This window comes from Gadus macrocephalus, chromosome 15 (genome assembly GCF_031168955.1).
Source record: "Gadus macrocephalus chromosome 15, ASM3116895v1".
Classification (NCBI taxonomy): domain Eukaryota; kingdom Metazoa; phylum Chordata; class Actinopteri; order Gadiformes; family Gadidae; genus Gadus; species Gadus macrocephalus.
Genome location: NC_082396.1, coordinates 9,428,885 through 9,449,871, shown reverse-complemented (window position 1 = coordinate 9,449,871; position 20,987 = coordinate 9,428,885). Strand labels below are relative to the sequence as shown.

At 43.2% G+C, this 20,987-nt stretch overlaps 2 protein-coding genes across 3 annotated transcripts; one reads left to right on the top strand and one right to left on the bottom strand.

Moving 5' to 3' along the window:
• Positions 1-3,294: 3,294 nt before the first annotated feature.
• LOC132473353 (otoraplin-like) lies at positions 3,295-5,914 on the bottom strand. 2 transcript variants are annotated; one of them, XM_060073426.1, is made up of 5 exons: positions 5,819-5,914; positions 4,708-4,828; positions 4,343-4,482; positions 3,604-3,714; positions 3,295-3,485 (listed from the first exon to the last, which is right to left on the bottom strand). In XM_060073426.1, the coding sequence occupies exons 2-5, from the start codon at positions 4,820-4,822 to the stop codon at positions 3,462-3,464; spliced, it is 390 nt and encodes a 129-aa protein (XP_059929409.1). In that variant the 5' UTR covers positions 4,823-4,828; positions 5,819-5,914; the 3' UTR covers positions 3,295-3,461. The 2 variants fall into 2 exon arrangements, with proteins under 2 accessions (XP_059929409.1, XP_059929408.1); XM_060073425.1 differs by lacking the exon at positions 5,819-5,914 and adding an exon at positions 5,519-5,689.
• A 3,066-nt stretch (positions 5,915-8,980) lies between these two features.
• Positions 8,981-20,605, top strand: gtpbp2a (GTP binding protein 2a). The gene is made up of 12 exons (XM_060073281.1): positions 8,981-9,373; positions 10,013-10,039; positions 10,687-10,871; positions 11,076-11,184; positions 11,500-11,697; positions 12,882-13,056; positions 16,110-16,329; positions 16,731-16,866; positions 17,045-17,103; positions 17,231-17,402; positions 17,913-18,077; positions 18,349-20,605. The coding sequence occupies exons 1-12, from the start codon at positions 9,173-9,175 to the stop codon at positions 18,538-18,540; spliced, it is 1,839 nt and encodes a 612-aa protein (XP_059929264.1). The 5' UTR covers positions 8,981-9,172; the 3' UTR covers positions 18,541-20,605.
• The last annotated feature ends 382 nt before the right edge of the window (positions 20,606-20,987 follow it).

The window sequence follows — 20,987 nt, the reverse complement described above, 5'->3', positions numbered from 1 at the left end:
TTGTGACCTAGCTCCAACCCTGGCATCTATTTCCAACTCTATCTAAGTGGAGAGGTTTTCACAGACATTGACTTAGAAGGAAGCATTTCCCTTCCCCAGGCGGGAGAGCGGTGATTGGTCAGTACTGACAGAGTGATGGAACCCTCATTATGTATGCTCGAGAGAAACATAAATTCTTGTTGGCATGCTGACAAATGTGCACACACAAACACACACACACACACACACACACACACACTGCGTGTTGGGACTTTAAAACATCCACATGCCTTCATAAATAATGGGGTAATTATATCCTCAAACACTCCCATTTACTCTCTCTATCACACCTATCAGGAAGGAACAAATGGTTATTTTTTTCGAGTTTTTTTTCTCCCAATAGCGCTATTGGCCTGAGTAAATACCTTTCCCCAGGAGGTTGTTAGTCTCCCAAAGAGAAAATAGCATTCTAGTTGAACAATAACACTGTGGGTTCCCATGTGATCCCCGCTCTATATTTTTGAAGAAGATACAAGGTCACGCATGAGTTGTTCTGGCCTGTACTTTATTTCCTTTTCTCTTTATTTTTTCTCTCTGTTTTTTCCTCTCCAATTGCGTTCAATACGAGGTCTGAGATTGTGGATGTTTTGGTGGGAACTGGGTTCTGTCAAGGTGACGCACTATAAAAAGAATACTGCTGTCGGGACATCTGTTTTGTTTGTCTGTCTCGTTGTTGTTCGAGTTGTAATGTACTATTTTCAATAACCTTACTCTCTTAATCGTAATCTCCCTGTTCTGTCTAAAGCTCGTCCAAGTATATTTTTGGTAGGCTAGGAGGAAGAAAGTCACGTTTAATAATTTGATAACATCAACGGGCAGAGCTTAGTGGATGTCAACTGGCTGTTGATTGGTTGTTATTGGCCAGAAAAAGGAAGGCGGTAAAGAATCCTGGAATGTCATTTCTCTGATTAGGGTAGTAGTGGTTATGGTTAGGGTTAGGGTAGTAGTGGTTATGGTTAGGGTTAGGGTAGTAGTGGTTAGGGTTAGGCTCGCGGTAGTAGTGGTTAGGGTTAGGGATTGAAAGAAGACATTGAAACTTTTAACGCCCACGCACCGCGAACCACCCTTCGCCACTGGACAGTAGCAGTTGGATGTGGATATCCATGTCCTACAGGCTGCAGCCAGACCGACTCCTTGGTCCTTGTAGCCTCCAATGAGTGTGTACCTAAATATGCGTGTTAAGTGTTTTAGAGCCAATTTCAAATTCTTACATAATGTAGCTTTAAGCTGTGTTTATGCTTTGTCTTGTGCTGCCATTTTACATCAGTCCATTCAGCACCTATTAGGCTCCTAACCATCACTGGTTAGGAGCCCATCTCGGTTTTCCTCCGCATTGTTTCTTCCCATAGGTTTCGGGAGTTGAATTGAATTACCCTTTCGAGGGCTTAGGGTTAGGTGGGTGTGGGCCTGCAAAGCCCTTTGAGACTGTGATTAAGGGCTCTACAAATTCACTCTGCTTGACTTCACTTGTTGGATTAATGCTTTGGTTTTAAAGCCCATTTATTTGTAGTGGTCTGGTTGACGCTAGAACGTTTTGAAGATGAATACTTTCTGTTTTTTTTTGGAAAAGGGAGTTTTTAAATTTTGAAGGCCCGACATGGAGAAATTGGTAGCATTGCATTATCGAAATTGTATTTAAATTTCACATGAACTCAGTGCAACTCAGAGAGGTCAACTGACTTTTGTTTTGAAGAGTTGGACAATGGAAGTCTACATTTAGACTCACTCGATACATAGACCAACATGAAACAACAAATATAACTAGAAGAAGTGTTTATTTTTCAGAAATGTATCTGGATGGAATGTGTGGTGGTCGAATGTCCGTCTTGAAGAAGCTGGTTTTGAAGCGGTGTAGTGGATAGACTTGTATCTTCAGAGGCCCAAAGCTGATCTTACCCATACAGGTTGATATCACTTTACACACAGATGGATGATGGTACCACAAAAGAAGACAGTGCTGATATCATTTGTGGCATTGGAGGTGGAAAACAAGAAAGTAGCATGACTAGAGTGTGTATAGGCTGGCATAAGTCAGACCTTTGGAAGCCACTGATCTGTCAATTCTTCATGGCTTTGTGATAATAGAAGGTGTGTGGGTGTGTGTGACACTCAGCTGCTCCCTTGATGGGCGTGCATGCTGCCACCCCCACACAAACACACACACACACACACATACACACACACACACACACACGTTTTTGATACAGGTCCTCTCTGCCTCCTCCTCTGTCACCATGGCAACGTCCTAAATCTACAGCTGCTGCCCGAGATTGACGAGTTCCCTGTCTGGCACTCGCCTTGCTTTCACCGGGGAAATAAGACGAGGACGATGTGATGATGATGATGATGATGATCTTCAACTGCCTTGTGAGGTCATGTTTCGCTGAAAACAAAGCCTGCACAATAACATCCGACCCTGATATAGAATGATGAAAACAATCAGATCCAAATGAGAGCAGCAATAAAGATGAACTTTGAGGGAGAAGGAAATATGCCTACTGAAGGGAAAAGTGTTTTCTCACTCTCCTCACTGCAGGCCCTGGTTATTGACTTGCTAGGTTGCTGCTTTAACACATTATGAAGACAACAGTTGCCTCACACAAGTGATGCAATCTATAGTTGTCACAATTGGTTCTGCTGATTCATTGCATATCAAGTGAACTGTTAATGAATGTTTGAATCGTAACAAGTAGGGCTAAATATATATATATATATATATATATATATATATATATATATATATATATAACGCTATCGCTTATCTAAATTTCAACTTTGTTATTTCTGTGATGGTTGCTCTCCAACAGGGAGGCTATAATCAAGCATATAATGAAGTCTGATTTTATGATTAAGATCACTATAATTAGTCGTAATTCAACCTATAGGCCTGGGTCGAGAGACCATCAGTGGGTGTTCAAATTGAAATACACTGATATATCCACGACAACATGCTAGGAAGGTCAAGATGAGCGGAGAGCACTTATGCAGGTTTCCATACTAGATCATATCTGAAACACAACTCAGAAAGAATCTAAACGCTGAAAGGTCAGACAAGGCGAAGCCGCCATTTTTAGCCATTCAGATATAGATAAAGAGAATACAACAACAATAACAATTATATTTTTCATGCTACAGTAATTGCCACAATTATTGTTACGGGCATGGATAATTTATGTGAAATGCGGCATCTGATGTCTAAAATATTTCTTTAGGTTTTTCAATCTCTGACGACAATAATCCATAACATGCAGCAAATAATGATGAAAAGATTTATTACGAAAATTGTCTGCAGAGGATAAAAGCAAAGCCAAAGCCGTTCATTTGACTCAATATACCCAATTTTCCCACTAAAGGCAGTAATCCACAGAGAATGATTGTGATTATGATAATTATGGGACATTATTGGGGTGCTCTGTCATCAATCAATCACAGTAGAAATCCATGTCCTGCAAGAAATACAAAACTTACTGTCAGAGATACAACAAAAAAAAGAGATGTGTGTGGCTTTATCAAACAGTTACTGACTGTATTTCCTTTAAAAAAGAACAACTAAAATGGACTCACTGTTGTGGGGATCTGAACAGTGTCTTCCTTGAACTTTACTGACTCCTTCACCAAGGTGGCAGGGAAGTATCCTATGATACCCATCTGGTCCACGTAGCGCTCACCATAAACCTATCATTTACATCAACGAGACAGAAGGCTAATGCTGACATTGATTTATAAAACAATAACAAATAGGGGGGTTAACATTTTTATGTTTTAAATAACTAATATCTATCGCTGGGCCGTTTCTAGCCAAAAGCGGTTAAGCAACGCCATAAGCTACCATTTAAAACTATATAAATAAAAGAACATTTGGTCAACTGATTTCTCAAAATGCGTTTGTGCTATATTTCTTTAAATTTTGAAATAGGGGAGAATTCCCCCTTGACCACACTAGATTGTTTGGCATTGCTTTGTGTGGGGAAATGGAAGAGAGGCGATCAATCATTATTTGATTAACCTAATATATATATATTATATATATATATACACATACATACATACATACATACATACATACATACATACATACATACATGCATACATACATACATACATACATACATACATACATACATACATACATACATACATACATACATACATACATACATACATACATACATACATACATATATATATATATATTAATTTATTAAAGTTGAGAAAGGTGTGGGGAGGAGGGACAAGTAGAATGTGGCTTTGGGCCCACAGAAACGGCCCGGAACTCTTATTTATCTGCAGAAAAGCCGCTTACACTTCCAGACCAAAAGACACCAGCGCCCTCTTCCGGCACAAGTTTAGAATACACATAGACCATCTGTCCTGCCCTGATGTTGATGAATCTGCAATCGGGAGCAGCAAAGTCGTTTATGGCCGTGGCCAATGAGAGAGCATCTGAAATGAACAACAAACAAGACCGAAAGAGTCACCGTCTATACGAGAGTATTTAGTAGCCTGTCGCTAAACTTGCAGTTCCAGATGCGTTGTAGCCAACTCCATATTATATTCTTAATTCCGGTTGGCCTATGCCTAATAATAATCTGTTTATTTAATAACTGTTTAATACTCCATATATTGTTTAGCCATGGTGTTTCGAAGGAAGGTCGTACGTTGACTTACATGAACACTCTGCATCTGCACAAAACTTGTTGTCTGCAAGTTTATCCATGATGAGAGGCTGTGAGGTCCGGAACAGCACTGCTACGCAGAGCAGGATCCCCAGTGAGCAAGTCATGTCTGTCTAAAAAAGAAAGATAAAATGGGACGTGGAAGAAGGCTAATATGAAAACGTCTGCAGTAAAGTTGGCTTTGTCTGTGAATTCCTTTGGAACTCGGCGAGGGTCAGCAGTCAGAACAGATGGGCCGAGCCTATGCTGTCAGAGGAACCAATCATCGCGGAGTTGTTTGCAATGTTGCAATCTGAAACTCTTCATTTGATTTCGGAATGTGTTGGCTTTCTGTAGAGAATGCTGCATCCCATAGGCGCGGGTAAGTTATAGGTAGGCCCTATAGGTTTACATTTTTAATTAGGCTATTTAACCTTTATTTGTCGAGGTACAACGCATTGATGATTAAAATCTCAATGGTTGCACAAAGTAAATGATTCAGACATCTGAACCAGTACTGTCCCATCATCAAATACCTTTTTTTGAAGTCTTGTTACTTAGGCAATACTCAACTCAGTTCAGTATTCCTAATATGATTTGCCAACAGAGTACATTTTTATAAGTTAATAATTCGGGTAAAACTTCATGTTAATACAAAAAATAAATCCCATAATAATTATAGGATTTATGTCCAAGAAGATTTGGACATGTAGTAACCACTAACAAACGTATGACGTCGCTATTGTTCACGATATGTCTGAAGCAGATAGCAAGCCTATGTTATAGGCCTACACGCTTTCCGTCAGAAGTAGGCTCTTCCCTACAGTGGCTTTCGTCTAGTAGTTTGGCCCCGTCCACACGAAGCCGATTTCATGGCGAAACCGCAAAAATCTTGTACGGTTCGGCCTTCCGTCCACACGAAGCCGGCGAATCCGCTGACCGAAACCGTAAACTTCTGAAACCACCCTCGGAGGTGGTTTCAAATCTACCATGTTTCGTTTTGGATTCGTGTGGACACCTGAAACCGACTGAAACCGTAAACCATGACGTCATCGCCCCACCCCTCGACCATGCCTAGCCAATGACTGTTGAGCCCGCGGAGTCTCACCAGAGAATGGTCTCACCCTTTATGCGCAGGCTCGCCTCCTCTTCTTATTCATTTTTCTTCTGGATTTCTGTAGCAGAAGCAGCGTCTCTTATGTGCCTGGAATGTGTACTACAGATCTACTTGGTTTCGCTTGACTCCGTCTTTACGGAGATAGTCACAAACCGGATAGATCGAAACCGTAAACGGTTTCGCCCGTTTGAATGAATGAATGATTTATTTCAAATATGCAACAACAAAACAACAATAATAATGCATCAACAGGAGTCAGCCCTAGTGACTCCTGCACTGATAATGCCGCCAAGCATTCTATATAAAAAGATGCTACAACATATTTGAAAAGGGGTGGGAAGAAGTAAAAACTTGTTCAATCCCACCCCACTTCTTTAAACAATATTAACAGGTCAGAAATCAAAACTCAAACTCAAAACTACCTGTTTCCTTCAGACTCATTTCTAATTTTCATGATAACAAATGTATGTATCAACACTTGCGTATCTATACACCATACAGATACACATAGATACACACAAGCGTACAACACTTGCATTTCTGTACTCCATACCAATACACATACACACAACCGTACACACGAACACTTGCATATCTGTTCACCATACCAGTACACATAGATGCACACAACGTACCAATATATTTCCTGTAAATCCATACATATACAATCCTTCACATACCCATGTTTCCTACTCACTGACACACTAAAAATGTCAGCCACTCCAACTGCCAGCACCACAGCAACTGTGGAGACAGCAGATTAGGCCGAGCCACCACAGCACGCGACACCACCCTTAAGACCAATAGCTCACTGCTGATCACACAGTTAACTAGTCATGTTAACAAGTAATGAGACGTCAAAGCCCTCCTTCATTACTGTAACTCTGGAAAACCATCTCTTTGTATCTTCTTTTAAACTGTTTCATGCTTGGACATTGCTTGATCTCCATATTCAAACTGTTCCACAGCTTTACCCCACAAACTGAAATGCAAAAGCCCCCTCAAATTATAACTAAGCTGTCTTTCATTAAATAATTTTTGAATATTATTTGGGAGTTTGTTGTTTTTTGCTTTGTACATTACCTGAGCAGTTTGAAACTTCACCATGTCAGTGAATTTCATTATTTTTGACTGTAGAAATAATGAATGAGTATTGTCCAAATATCTAACCTTATGAATGACACGAATCGCTTTCTTTTTAGTTGTTCCCCCAGACCTCGACACTGTACATTAGATATGGCGAAACGAGTGCACAGTAAAGAGTGTGGAGTGATTTATGATCCAAAGCCTGCTTTGCTTTGTTTATTACTGCAATGCTTTTTGACAATTTGGTTTGAACAAGTTTTATGTGTGATTTCCAACTGATTAGATCATCGATCATAACTCCAAGAAATTTCATTTTGTGTACTCTTTCAATTTCCACCCCATCTATTTCCATTTTTACCTGCACATCTCTTTTACCATATCCAAATAGCATAATTTTAGTTTTGGCCAGGTTTAGGGATAATTTGTTGTAATCAAACCACTTTTTTAGTTTGATAAATTCCTCAGTAAGATCCTTCAGAAGCTCAGCGAGATCGTCTCCTGAGCAGAAGATGTTTGTATCATCCGCAAACAGGACTAATTTCAGTAGCTTGGACACTTTGCATATATCATTAATGTACAGTAAAAACAACTTTGGACCCAGTACTGACCCTTGAGGTACGCCGCAAGCAATGTCCAAGCATGAAGAGGAGTAATCATCACCCAACTTCACAAACTGTTTTCTCCCGTTAAGATAATTTTTAATCCAATCTAGAACAACTCCTCTTACTCCGTACTTTTCCAGTTTGCAAATTAAAATGTCATGGTTGATTGTGTCTAATGCTTTTTTTAAATCGATAAACACTCCAATTGCCTGTTGTTTCTTGTCTATAGCCATTGTGATTTCTTCTATTGATTCTATTATTGCTGATGATGTTGATCTATTTGATCTGAATCCATATTGACTGTCAGAAAGTAGTTGATGCTTTTCTAAAAAAGATTCTAACCTGGAGTTGAAGAGTTTTTCTAGAATCTTGGAGAATTGCGGAAGTAAAGAGACAGATCTGTAATTTGTGAAGTTGTGTTTGCTCCCAGCTTTGTATAATGGTATAACCTTAGCAGTCTTCATTCCATCCGGAAATATCCTGGTTTGAAATGATAAATTGAATATATGAGTCAGCGGTTTTACAATTGCCGGTATTACCAGTTTGACTAGAGCCATATCCATGTCTTGAAAATCAGTGGATCTTTTGTTTTTGCAGTTGTTTACAATGTCCAAAATTTCAGCATCGTCCACTGCCTTTAAGAACATAGAACTGGGATTTCTATCTACCAGTTTCTCCATCATTTCACCAGTTGTCCCTGGATCCGGAATTTTTTCTGCCAAATCCGGCCCCACATTGACAAAGAATTTATTAAAACTGTTAGCTACTTCTTCCATGTTATAGTTCTTTTTGTCCTTATCAATAAAGAACTGCGGATACTTGTCAGAAGCAGAGTTCTTTCTTATAATACTGTTTAAAAGATTCCATATTCCTTTGATATTGTTTTTATTATCCTCCAGAATTTTTTTTTATTAGCAAAAAATTACTATATTTCGGCTTAGTGTGGACGAGGCCGACACCTTGTGTTTTTCCCGGTAGCCTCTTTTAAAACAATTAAATTGCAGTCAGTGGCACTATACAACAGTTCATATCTTAAGGTTTATTGCTTTGGACAACTTTTTTTTTATTAATAAATGGGGGAAAGAAATAAGACACATGCATAACTTATCAAAGATAATTTGTCAGGAGATGAGTGAACTATATAGGTATATTGCTGCTGTTGTATTAATAGTCAAATATTGAAGATAACGCTTTCTTAGTATCAAAACAATTAAATTAAAATTGTATCGGTTGACTCGTTTACATCGATGTAGATTGTTTAAACTTTTTGCACCATTAATTTCACACAATTTTAATACACTACAATTTTCACAATCGGCTGACGCAAACCCTATAACACAAATAAACGTATGGTTTTGTCCAACGGATCCACCAAAACGAACGGAGTTTGAGCCTCATCTAAAATAAATGCATTCCCCGCCCTCCAGGCCGCACACGGTAAGGAAATAGAACGCACCCTTCGTTTTAAATGTGACGTCAGTGCATAGTCAACTCAAAACCCCGCCCCCTGCAGTGTTGTTATTGTGATGTTAGAGTTGGGGGGGTATGAGCTTTGTTTTCTGTTCGGGAGAAGGAATATGAATATATATGCCTGTATATACTTCTGCAAACGTACCCTTTAATCTTTTTAGGAAAGATTAACCCGAATAGTGGCTAGCGAAAGTCCCAAAGAAATGGAGACGCGGATATCAGAGCTTTTTGCTCCAGGCTCTGGACAGAACGGGTCGGGGTCTCAAGAAGTTGGGTTTAATCCACTAAACGGCTTCGGGGCGCTTTCTAAAAAGGCCAGCGGTGCGAAGAACAACAAGAGAGCCAAGGCTCGGACGACACGACACTCGAAACCGAGTCACTACCCCCCGTATCTCCCTCCAGAGGTAAGGGGACCCTGGTCCAACAGCTGCTAGCATGTCAGAGCTAACACTGTTGATTCATCTGAGTAGTTGAATTTGTCCAAAGTCAGTACGACAGAATGAATGGTCACTGTTTTACAGTGACATGGTGATCGGTCGGTGGCATGTTTATCTTTCATTCAGAGTCTCTCGTTCAGCCGTTCAGCAAGTTACTCTGCCGGCAAATCAGTGACACGTAATCAAGAGTAGCGCTACGGAGAATAACATCGATAACCACGGTGTGTTTATTATAGACATTGTCCGCACTGCTAACGTTACATCGTTAAGACAAATTGCTCTGTTTACAAATTTGGGCTTTGTTGAAGTGAGGAAGAAGAGCTTCTTATGAATAATATTGTTAGAAGTGTTGTGTTTCACCCACACAAGTCGGTCATTGGTCTAAATATGTCTCAGCTTGTCTCTCCTACCTGTTTCTGATAAAGAAATCCTAAAAATTATAGTGATGCAGAGACATTTTTCCTTTTCAATTGTACACATTGTTTTTGTAGGGCTGGGGGGGAGCAAACAATACGTTGAAAGCCTATAGAAGCAAAAGTGTTAGCTGTTGTGTGATTGCGACTCTATCTTTTATCAAGTCAATTGTGTGTTTTGTTTCTCTCCCAGGCAGAAGAAGGAAATATAGAGTACAAGGTAAGCAAAAGCACTGGCCTGAACTAAATGAACCAAAATAAATTATTAAAGAACTAGATGGATTTAGGAACAGGTTCAATAGTTCCACGGTATTTTTAATGAAGAGCCATTCCCCAAATATATTCTACTATATGCACTGTCAAATGTTTCTACTTTTCTAAATGTTTTATGGTTTCAATCTCTCATGCCTACTTCATGTAGAGAACATGTTTGTTGTTGATATTTTATGTTTGGTAGTGCAGGCCGACTGTTTAAGTGCTCCTTTCAGGAAATCCAACCCCACTATTGATTGGCAAGAACATTTGTAGAAAGGGCACTTCCTTCCCCTGTCAGATAAACCAACACTGTCTTGTCTTTCTTACCACATATTTCATTTAGCAGAAATGCAACACAGTGTTTCAACATTTTCTATCAGATAAGGGTATGCAGATAGGAGCAACTTGCTCAGAGGTTCCCCCCCCCCCCCCCCCCCCCCCCACACACACACACACACACACACACACACACACACACACACACACACACACACACACACACACACACACACACACACACACACACACACACACACACACACACACACACACACACACACAATTAAGGAAGGCTTCGATTAAGGAAGGCTTCTTCTTTGTGTCTGTGTCCAGTTGAAGCTGATAAACCCTACGCAGTACCGCTTTGAGCACCTCGCCACGCAGATGAAATGGCGGCTGCAGGAGGGCCGTGGCGAGGCGGTCTACCAGATCGGCGTGGAGGACAACGGCATGCTGGTGGGCCTGTCGGAGGAGGACATGAGGACTTCGCTCGAAACCCTCCACAGGATGGCTGAGAAGTAAGACTAAGAAATCTATCTGTTTACATTGCAATTACCCATTCATTTAGCCGACGCTTCTATCCAAAATAAAACTGTTAACATGTAGTCATTTAATAGAGGCCTTAATCCCAAGCAGTCAATCAACATTGGATTAAATGGACACAAATTCCAAGTGACCATAAAGCGTGAAGTTTTAAAGAAATGATAAAATAATGTTCACAGAGTCGGAGCAGACATCACTGTGCTCAGAGAGTGTGAGGTGGACTACGACTCTGACGATCCTCGTAAGATCGCAGAGGTGCTCATCCGCAAGGTCCCAGATGACCAGCAGGTCAGTGGTCTGAAACTCAAGTCACCAGCCTTCTTGCGTTTCACCAGATCGTCTCTCAGTTTCAAGCATGTGCTTTGCCTTATATTGTGTAGCATAGCTTTTTCCAAATACAATTTTGCATCCTCAGCATTTTATCTTGTCTTTTTTTTCTTTTGTCTTGTTTTCTGGTACTGATAAACTTGAATTTCCTTTAGGATAAGTAAAGTATTTATCTATTTCTCCAAGTATCTATTCCATGGGATTGTCTCACGTGTTCTGCTGACTGTGATATCCCCACACCTGGGATTCATAAAGTGCCTCTGGTCCGCTCTTTAGTTCCTGGACCTGCGTGTCGCCGTCTTGGGAAACGTGGACTCGGGGAAGTCCACCCTGTTGGGGGTCTTGACGCAAGGGGAGCTGGACAATGGACGGGGGAGAGCCAGGCTCAACCTCTTCAGACACCTCCACGAGATCCAGACCGGTCGCACCTCCAGCATCAGCTTTGAGATCCTTGGCTTCAACAGCAAAGGGGAGGTGAGGACTCTTCCAGTCATGTTCAATGTTTAATCAGCGCACAGCCATGGGAAATCTTTTAGAGGTATAAAGATGAAGAAGCGGTGGTGGTTTGTAGAGTTTGTAGGGGTCCATGTCACAAAATGTGAGTTTCCCTCCAATGTTGCATATCGGATGGTAAGTACACAACAGTTGAGAGGCTAAAACCAGACCACAGTTCTCAAACTGAATGAGACATGTATTGGGGAAAAATGACAAGGAAATGTCCCAGCTGTTGTGGCGGAAAGCCAGTGTCGACCAAGGTCATCTAGTATATTTTTCTGAAGGACTCCATTGTCGGTCACCTGGCATCCTGTCTACCACCTGGCAATGCATTTGCATGTGTTTTCCCTCCTTCAAATCGAGTGCATAGATAGATACTGTTAATCAGTTCTCATGTGAATATAGCCTTCTACGTGCACCTGCTCAACAAAGAGGTTTTTATTAGTTTGCCTGAAGACTAAGGCCGTGTTCACATCTAGCGTTTTTTGTAATGGGGAAAAGTTGAGCCGACCGTTTTTTCAACAAAAAGAAAAGCTGGCAGCGTTTTTTTTTCCTAAAAGCGCCGAGAGCGTTTTTTCTATCGCCTTGCAACAAACCCATTCTAGACCCTACAACGTATCCATGCTAGAGCCCATTAGACATGTCGTAGATCTCAACATGTTCTGTAATTACAACTATTAATCGCTCCGACGGCACTTTCCAGAGTGATTTGTCTGCCATTGTTTCTTGTTTTGATAGTTGAGAGTTTCCTTCGTGACGAAGTGTCTATGTTCCGCTTGTTATTGGTCAGTTGCCCAAAAGACGCCTGACGTCAGCCGCTTTCTTCCTGAAAGTTGAACTTTTTTCAACGCTCCGTATGGTAGAAAAAAACGCTGGGATAGGCGTTTAAAAAAACGGCCGTGACTTTTTCCAGAAGCGCTCTGCTCCATAGGAATATAATGTAAAACAAGAGCTGGCAGATTTAAAAAAACCGCTGGATGTGAACACGGCCTTAGACTAATGCTCTTCCTTATATATATCTCGGGAATCAGCTGTCAAATGAGGCTCAGGTGATCTCGGGGTCCTAATAAATTTGACTGCATAATCTAACCGAGGTGCTCGCGTGACAATGAATCCTTTTGAAAGATGGCCGTAACCCGTTTGTCCTTCCCTGGTGCCGCCAGGTGGTGAACTACAGCGAGTCGCGGACAGCGGAGCAGATCTGTGAGAGCGCCTCTAAGATGATCACCTTCATCGACCTGGCGGGACACCACAAGTACCTGAAGACCACCATCTTCGGCCTCACCACCTACTGCCCTGACTTTGCCATGTTGGTCGTCAGTGCAAACACCGGTATTGGTAGGTTTGGTTTGGCTCAACGATTTATGTTTACCGTTGCTGCTAGTTACAACTCACAAGTTTACACCTTCATCCACGGTGAAATAGGATACACTTCATTAAGTAGCTGGTAGGCCCTAGGCCATCCTGCTGAAGGTTGACTATAGGTCAGCAGTGGGGAACTTGGGGATCGAATCTAGAACTTTCCGGGAGGGATTGGAGCATAATTTCAATATCAAGCAGAGAATTCGGCTTGATGAAGCATCGGCCTGCCCACACCCAACGCATGCGGTATAAAGTCTGCTTTTGTTGGTCACACCTGACAACCCTTCCCCTCTATGCCAGTGCATGCTGTATCTCCAAGCTGCTCTTATCTGCCCCGTCACAAATCTGAAAGTACTATACCAACAACTAACTAAACAAGAATGAAAGGATTCTTTGTCACATACTTTTTCCATCGGCTCCTTTTCCCAGCCCTCCCTCCCCCAATCACCACCCACCCGGCACCCCCCAACACTCCCTATAAATAACTCGAACCTTAGCCACGTACAATGTTGTAACACACTACGGTCTCCTGGTCAATCTGTCCTCGTTTGAGGAACCTGAAACCTTCTAGTGGGGCTGACTTGACGCAAACAACACCCCCCCCGTCCCTGGTCCCTACCCCACCCCTGACCCAATTCCGAAATGACTTGCGTTTCGGTTGTTTACTTACTTGTTGTTGTGGTTTATAAATCATTCATATGGCATTTTGTAAAGACGTAGTTATTTCTGCTGCAGAAACCGTCTGCTAAATTACTGAATGTTGGACACTTGTGTCAGTATGAATGTGTATCAGAATTTTCTATCCTACACTCTGTTATGTTATGACATGGACATATTCATACTGATCCTCCTTTAAAATACAATATGGCTACTCCCTCTGTCATGTTGATATGCCTCAGGTGCCTCCAATGCTTATTATTTACTTATGATGTTAAGATAAAAGGTTTGACGGTTATTTATTCAGAGGTGCAGCCACTTCTGCAGCCATATTTGTTCTACACATGCAGAGTAACAGTCTTTCCAAGTGCAACCACTACAGTCACTGTGCTATGTCACACAATGCAACAAAGTGCCCAGGGGTAGACTTGGGTGTTGTTTGTCCCCTGCTCAAATGGCCTGGAGGGCTGAGCCAACAAAGACCCAGAAACATACACAACACTAGGGAAAACCAACAATGTGTTGATGAGATGGCTGTCATTCATGTGCAGAGAAATTAACACAATCCAATCAAGCACGCTCCATGCAGCATGCAGCCAGAATAGCGCAAGTGACATTTTACACCAGCGCTATGCGATCTACACATGTGGTGCCCTTTAAATAACTTAATAGCTAGTCTAAATGACCTAGGTCAACACTCTTTTCCATCTTTTAGGTTCCTAACATCGAAAATTCTACATATTCTTTGACAATACTGTTTATTTGTGCACCGAGTCCGTGTACGTTCTCGTATATATACTTCCGCTTTTCCGAGCCATAATCATAGTTTATAATCTAAATGTGAAGTCATATATACTGTATTATGCAACAAAAAGTTGTGCAAGATTACTGGGTCAAGTATGAGAACCATCCTAAAGTACACAAGCGCACGCACGCTTGCACACACAGACACATGCAGGCACACAGACACAGTGGCCGCAACCCAAGAGCTGTGGTTTCAATGATGAAACAGTGGAACCTATCTGCGTAAAGCATACTTCGTTGGGACGCAGAGACAGTACAACAGGGGAATTACCTGCTAAATTCATCCCACACCCCATTTATCATTTAAGTTTTAGCAGAGACTTTAATCTCATTCACAACGTAGGCCAAGATACAAATCATACAAATTGAAAAAATTATTTTGATTGTAAAAAGTTATATTCATCCTAATGCTCAAGTTTCCATATAAAAAGCAAAGGTTAGGGTCGGGACATTAGACAGGAAGAACCTGTCTGGAATATGGCCAATGGCATGCAGCCTTAGGCCAGCTGGTCGTGCTGGTGTCTGCGCAAACAGTCTCCTAGTCAGCTGACGCAGGTGGGAGGGAGAGAAGGTCACTGTATCTCGAGTCTCTTGTCAGCATGTACAAGGGTGTTTAGGTGTCCCGTCTCTCACCCTTGAGAGACACGGATGGCTGAGTTCTATATAAAGTGCAAAGCATAGGCCCGCTCTGCTGTTTTTCCATCACACACCAACACCGTGCTCTATTACTGGGAAACATGGCCACATGTTGAATCCCACCGCTGCTTTGACCTGAATCCCACCTGGTCCCACATATCACCGATCATCCCCCCGAGGCTGTTTATCTTAGCTTGATTTTTTGTTTTTGCAGTGGGTAGACATTTGCTATTCATTGATGCAAGTTGCCTTTATCCAAAGCAACTTGCACTGAATTTGTTTGGATGCATATCTATTAAGCAGCAGGTAGAGGTCAGGGCAGCGTTCTCAAGAAACAACATTCCCTCGTGAAATCAGGATGAGTCATGGTTGATTTGGCCTGTCCCTTGAGTCTATGCTGTTTCCTTACCCTTGTGACCTGTGTTCACTGGCACATTGAGATCGGCGCTTTGTTGTCTCCCTGTCATCACAGGCAACCTCTTCACCTGAAGTCGGTCCTGTCTCTCGAGATGACTGTTTACTTCTTCTCTCATTGTTAAAATTGCGGCTGCTGTGATTCTTTACCTGGTGGTATCCTTCATAGCTCTACTAAATATATACAGGGTTTTATTCTAGTTATTTTCTAAATGTTGCAGTACATCGTTAAATGTTGCTCTATCAGGTTTGCTCTCGATTCTAATCTAACAGTTGCCGAATGACTTGCTCATGACTTGCAGAAAGTGTGTGTGTGTGCGTGTGCGTGAGTGCGAGCGAGCGAGCGAGCGAGCGTGCGAACGATGAATGTGCACAAACACATACACATGCACACCCACACATACACCAAGGGCTCCTCTGCTAACAGCTAGTTTAAAAAGTCCTTCCTGAACATTCCTGAATTGCGTTTTGAACTCCTCCTCCTCCTCCTCCTCCTCCTCCTCCTCCTCCTCCTGCAGTGGGCACCACCCGGGAGCACCTGGGCCTGGCCATGGCGCTGAAGGTGCCCATCTTCATCGTGGTGACCAAGGTGGACCTGTGCACGCGGGCCACGGTGGAGCGCACCGTGCGCCAGCTGGAGCGTGTGCTGAAGCAGCCCGGCTGCAACAAGGTGCCCCTGGTGGTGGGCGGCCCCGACGACGCCGTCGCCGCCGCCCAGCAGTTCGCCCAGACGCCCAAGTATGGAGACCGCGTTGTACAGTGTTATGAAACATATTATACAGTATACAGTATGGAGACCGCGCGCGTTGTACAGTGTTATAAAACATTATAAAGTATACAGTATGGAGACCGCGTTGTACAGTGTTATAAAACATTATAAAGTATACAGTATGGAGACCGCGTTGTACAGCGTTATAAACATTATAAAGTATACGGTATGGAGACCGTGTTGTACAGTGTTATAAAACATATTATACAGTAGGGAGACCGCGTTGTACAGTGTTATAAAACATATGTATTACACAGTAAACAGTACAAAGACACGCATTATTCAGTTTCCATGCAATACTACCACAGTATGAAGACACACATTTCAACAGGCGGCAGTGTGTTGACGTGCGTGTGGCTCTCCTCCCCAGCATCACTCCCATCTTCACCCTGTCCAACGTCTCGGGGGAGAGTTTGGAGCACCTCAAGGTCTTCTTCAACATCCTCCCTCCCCTCAGCAACAGCAAGGAGCAGGAGGAGCTCATGCAGCAGCTCACAGAGTTCCAGGTGCGACGCGCACACACACACACACACACACACGCACACGCACACACACGAATACACACACTACGAGAAGACGGCAATGGATGAGGCCATAATGTGAAAGGTTTGATTCGACATGGAGGGAGCGTACACCCGGTTATGTGCCTCGTGGAGTACTAACCTGACCTCTGATCCGTCCCAGGTGGATGAGATCTACACGGTGCCCGAGGTGGGGACGGTGGTCGGGGGAACTCTCTACAGGTCAGAGCGCTGGAGGGCTGCTCTCCTACCTTTCATCAACCACATTTATCTATGCCCCCCCCCCCCTCCCCCCATGTCTTAGCTGTAACCTTGGTCTCCTCTATCCCCCCCCCCCTCCTCTGTTTAGTGGTATCTGCCGTGAGGGGGAGCAGCTGGTGGTAGGGCCCACGGACTCGGGCCAGTTCCACAAGCTGACGGTGGAGAGCATCCAGAGGAACCGCTCTGGCTGCAGGGTGCTGAGGGCCGGCCAGGCCGCCACGCTGGCCCTGGGCGGCTTCGACCGCGCCTTACTGCGCAAGGTACGGCGCCGCTGGGATGGGGTGGTCTGGGTTGAGCTTCTCTAGGTGGAGAGGGGGAGAGTGAGTGTGTGTGTGTGTGTGTGTGTGTGTGTGTGTGTGTGTGTGTGTGTGTGTGTGTGTGTGTGTGTGTGTGTGTGTGTGTGTGTGTGTGTGTGTGTGTGTGTGTGTGTGTGTGTGTGTGTGTGTGTGTGTGTTCGTCGTCGTCGTCGTGCTCCAGAGAGTGTCTGTGTCTCTCTTACTGACTTATGCCGTTTGTTCTTTGTGGGTCTGTTTGGGTTCACGAAAAGGTTGTGTGTGTGTGTGTGTGTGTGTGTGTGTGTGAGAGAACAGAATCCAATTTTGAAAAGAATGATTTGATGTAAATAATCATCCCAATACAAATGGGCCTCTCCATCTTCCCTCATGTCTGTTTTGAAATAATTAGATTCTTCATCCTAATGAATAGAGTCAATGAGATCCTGTGTGCTTGACTGAGCGTCTGTCCGTGTGTGTGGTCCCCCCCCCCCCCAGGGCATGGTGATGGTCAGCCCAGAGATGGACCCCACCATCTGCTGGCAGTTTGAGGCTGAGATCGTGCTGCTGTTCCACGCCAAAACCTTCCACAAGGGCTTCCAGGTCACGGTGCACGTGGGCAACGTGAGGCAGACCGCCACCGTCGTGGCCGTGCACGGAAAGGTCAGCACCTCCTCCCGACGACCCACCCGTCATAACTCCTCCCCCCCCCCCCCCCCCGTCTCAGGGTTCGAGGGCGGTTCCCCTGCCTTGCAGCCGGCCTCTGCTGAGAATACCTGAACTAGATACTGTTGCCAAACGGCTTAATGAATCAAATGATCCTGTGGATTACTTTGCAGTTCTATGAATCACACAAAAAGACACCAGCTTTCCCGGCGTTTCCCCTCCTCTCCGTCTGAACCCATTGTTTGTGCTTGCTTCCCCCGGGTCACAGGAGGAGCTGCGGACGGGCGAGAAGGCGGTGGTGCGCTTCAAGTTCATCAAGCACCCGGAGTACCTGAAGGTGGGGGCCAAGCTGCTGTTCCGCGAGGGCGTGACCAAGGGCATCGGCCACGTCACCAAGCTGCAGCCGGCCTCCCACTACCACCCCACCCCGCCCTCCCACAGCGAGGACGACGAGGCCTAGGGCCCCCCACCGGCAAAGACCCTCCGCTCTAAAGAACCACAACCATGCCGTCCTTCTGGAACCAGGTTCTTTGTTCCCCAGCTTGTCTCCCCCGTGTCCTTATCTCGCTTTCTCCTCCGATGCGGAATCTCTCAGGCTATTTCTGCAAACAGAAAACAGAAGACCTTTTGCTTCGCCTGTTCGTTGTTTGGGTTTGTCCCTCTTGTGTGTACCTTTTTCAAAGCCTTACGACCACCAAACTCCTCTCCTTCTGTCTTACACAAACATATTTTAAAGGTACCTATGACTTGTTTGTTAAGGCTGTGGCAACTCCGGACATTGTGTAAGAAGAGCATGTCCCCTGCGAGGTACACCAGAAAGAACTGCTACCAAAGCTCTGTAATTGTTACTCCCACCTGGTTGAAATGTTACCAACTGAAGCCACCGGCATTCAACCCACAACAACGGATGCAGTGCTGCCTTCAAAGTATAAAGATGCACAAACCAGAACCACTTGCACTGAAACAATAGTGTTCAATACGGCACTGAGAGATCTGTTCATAAACCTTTTCGGCACACGCCTGTTTACAAACTCAAGGCCAGTGGTGCCGGACCTGTACTCGCGTTAAGCAGCTAGAGTTTGTTAAGATGAGTGAGAGAGGAGCCACCACCATCCCTGTTGTTATTGTTGATGTTGTTGTCATGACGCCAGGGTATCATCTTGCATCTCTCATCTATTTTACCAACACAGTGCCTATCTCGAAATGACGCATTTCATTTCTTCTTCTGAAGCTACAATACCTTTTTGGTTTAGTTCTCACTGAAGAGAAACGTGTTTATGAAACAAAAAATGTGTCGTCTAACATTTGCACCATGAATGGAGAATGTTGATCAGGTGGTCCGACCAGACGTAGCTGTTTTACAAGTGTGTTGACTTTGTCGAAGTGAGTTTCATTGATTGGAAACTGCACTTTATGGAGATGGTGTGAATCCCAGGACCGTACACTGGGGTTACGTTTCAAGTTTCAGAGGTCGGCCACGTTTTTGTGGGCATTACAGATTTTGACGGAATTACGTTTTGTGTGACTCACTAATAACACCTAAAGCTACTGCCAATCTCAGAAGTGCATTAGTTGCTCAGGAAAAACGTAACTGGCTATGTACTGCATTCCACTCTTAACAAAACAACAAAGATATTTGTTAGTTGGAAGGGTTTAAAGAAAAAAAAAAAAAAAAAAGGATGTTTCTCCCAAAGAAACGCAATAATTCGTCTTCTTTGAGTATGCGTTATCTATGTAGAGCCGCCCTTTGAGGTGGCAATATTATATGTTTTTGTTTGAGGATCCCCCCCCCCCCCCCCCCCCTGAAAGTTACTGCGGCTATTAAGTAGGATCTGTTTGAGCACAGTGCCTAGTAATGGATCTACTGTTTCAGCCTTCTATTCAGCAACCTGCTGTTGAACTCCAAAAAGGTTTAACAGGGAAAACTTGTGTCCGGTGCTACTCTTTGAAAAGGTCCTTGTTCAAAATCTAGCAATTAGGCAATTAGAGGAAAAGTTTCATTGTTTTGTTCTAGGCTTTTGTGAGCCTTGCCAGCTGTCTTTATATATTATTGAAAGTTTTTTGGTGATTGAATGAAGAGTGTTCGCTCTCGGATTCATTTATAAAATGAAATGAAAATGAAAATATATTAAGGGAGGGAATGGCAAAAACTAATGCCAGGTGTTCGGTTCCATCTCTGCTATGCAGTTTGTGGTCATCATTATGAGAAATGTGTATCAACCAAAAATACATGATCAGCTGTTTGTAAAAGGAGTTAGAAAACCATATCAGGTGTTACATTTTTTGTTTCGGTATGGAAAATAATAGTCATTTTATAGATTTGTAGTGGGGTTTTAACTTTTACAAGATTTATTAGAACACGATACTTTTAAACCTTTACAAACACAGATTGTCACTTTTTTTGCAACCTCAAGTTCAGACTGATTGTAACGTTTTAATCATTCGGGTGAAGTATGATATAAGTTTATGTACAAATCCAGACTGTATATTGTGATGTACATAAATAAAAGTAATGTATTACTTGATATAGTTTGAGATGATTGACACATTTAGATAATTAGGTTGAATGGTTTCAACTCATGATTTGAATCCTCCTAATCTGAGTGTAGAAAGCATTAACAAAAACAAACAAGTTGCTCCTTAATAATAACTTAACTATCCTTAAGGCAACGGTTAACATGTTTACCACACCTTGAAAGCATGGAAACGTGTCCCAACCTAATGACCAAGAAAAGTCAACATTGGTTCAAACCCTTTAGCTGTTATGAAGTATGAACACGAACATTGGCAGTTGTTTACTATACTTGATCAATGTAGTGCGTGCGGGTCTTTGACAAGGCTCATCACCTAAAGCTGCACTGCTCTGACCCTTTCAGATTAGCTCAGGGCCGCTGCTAGATTTCCCTG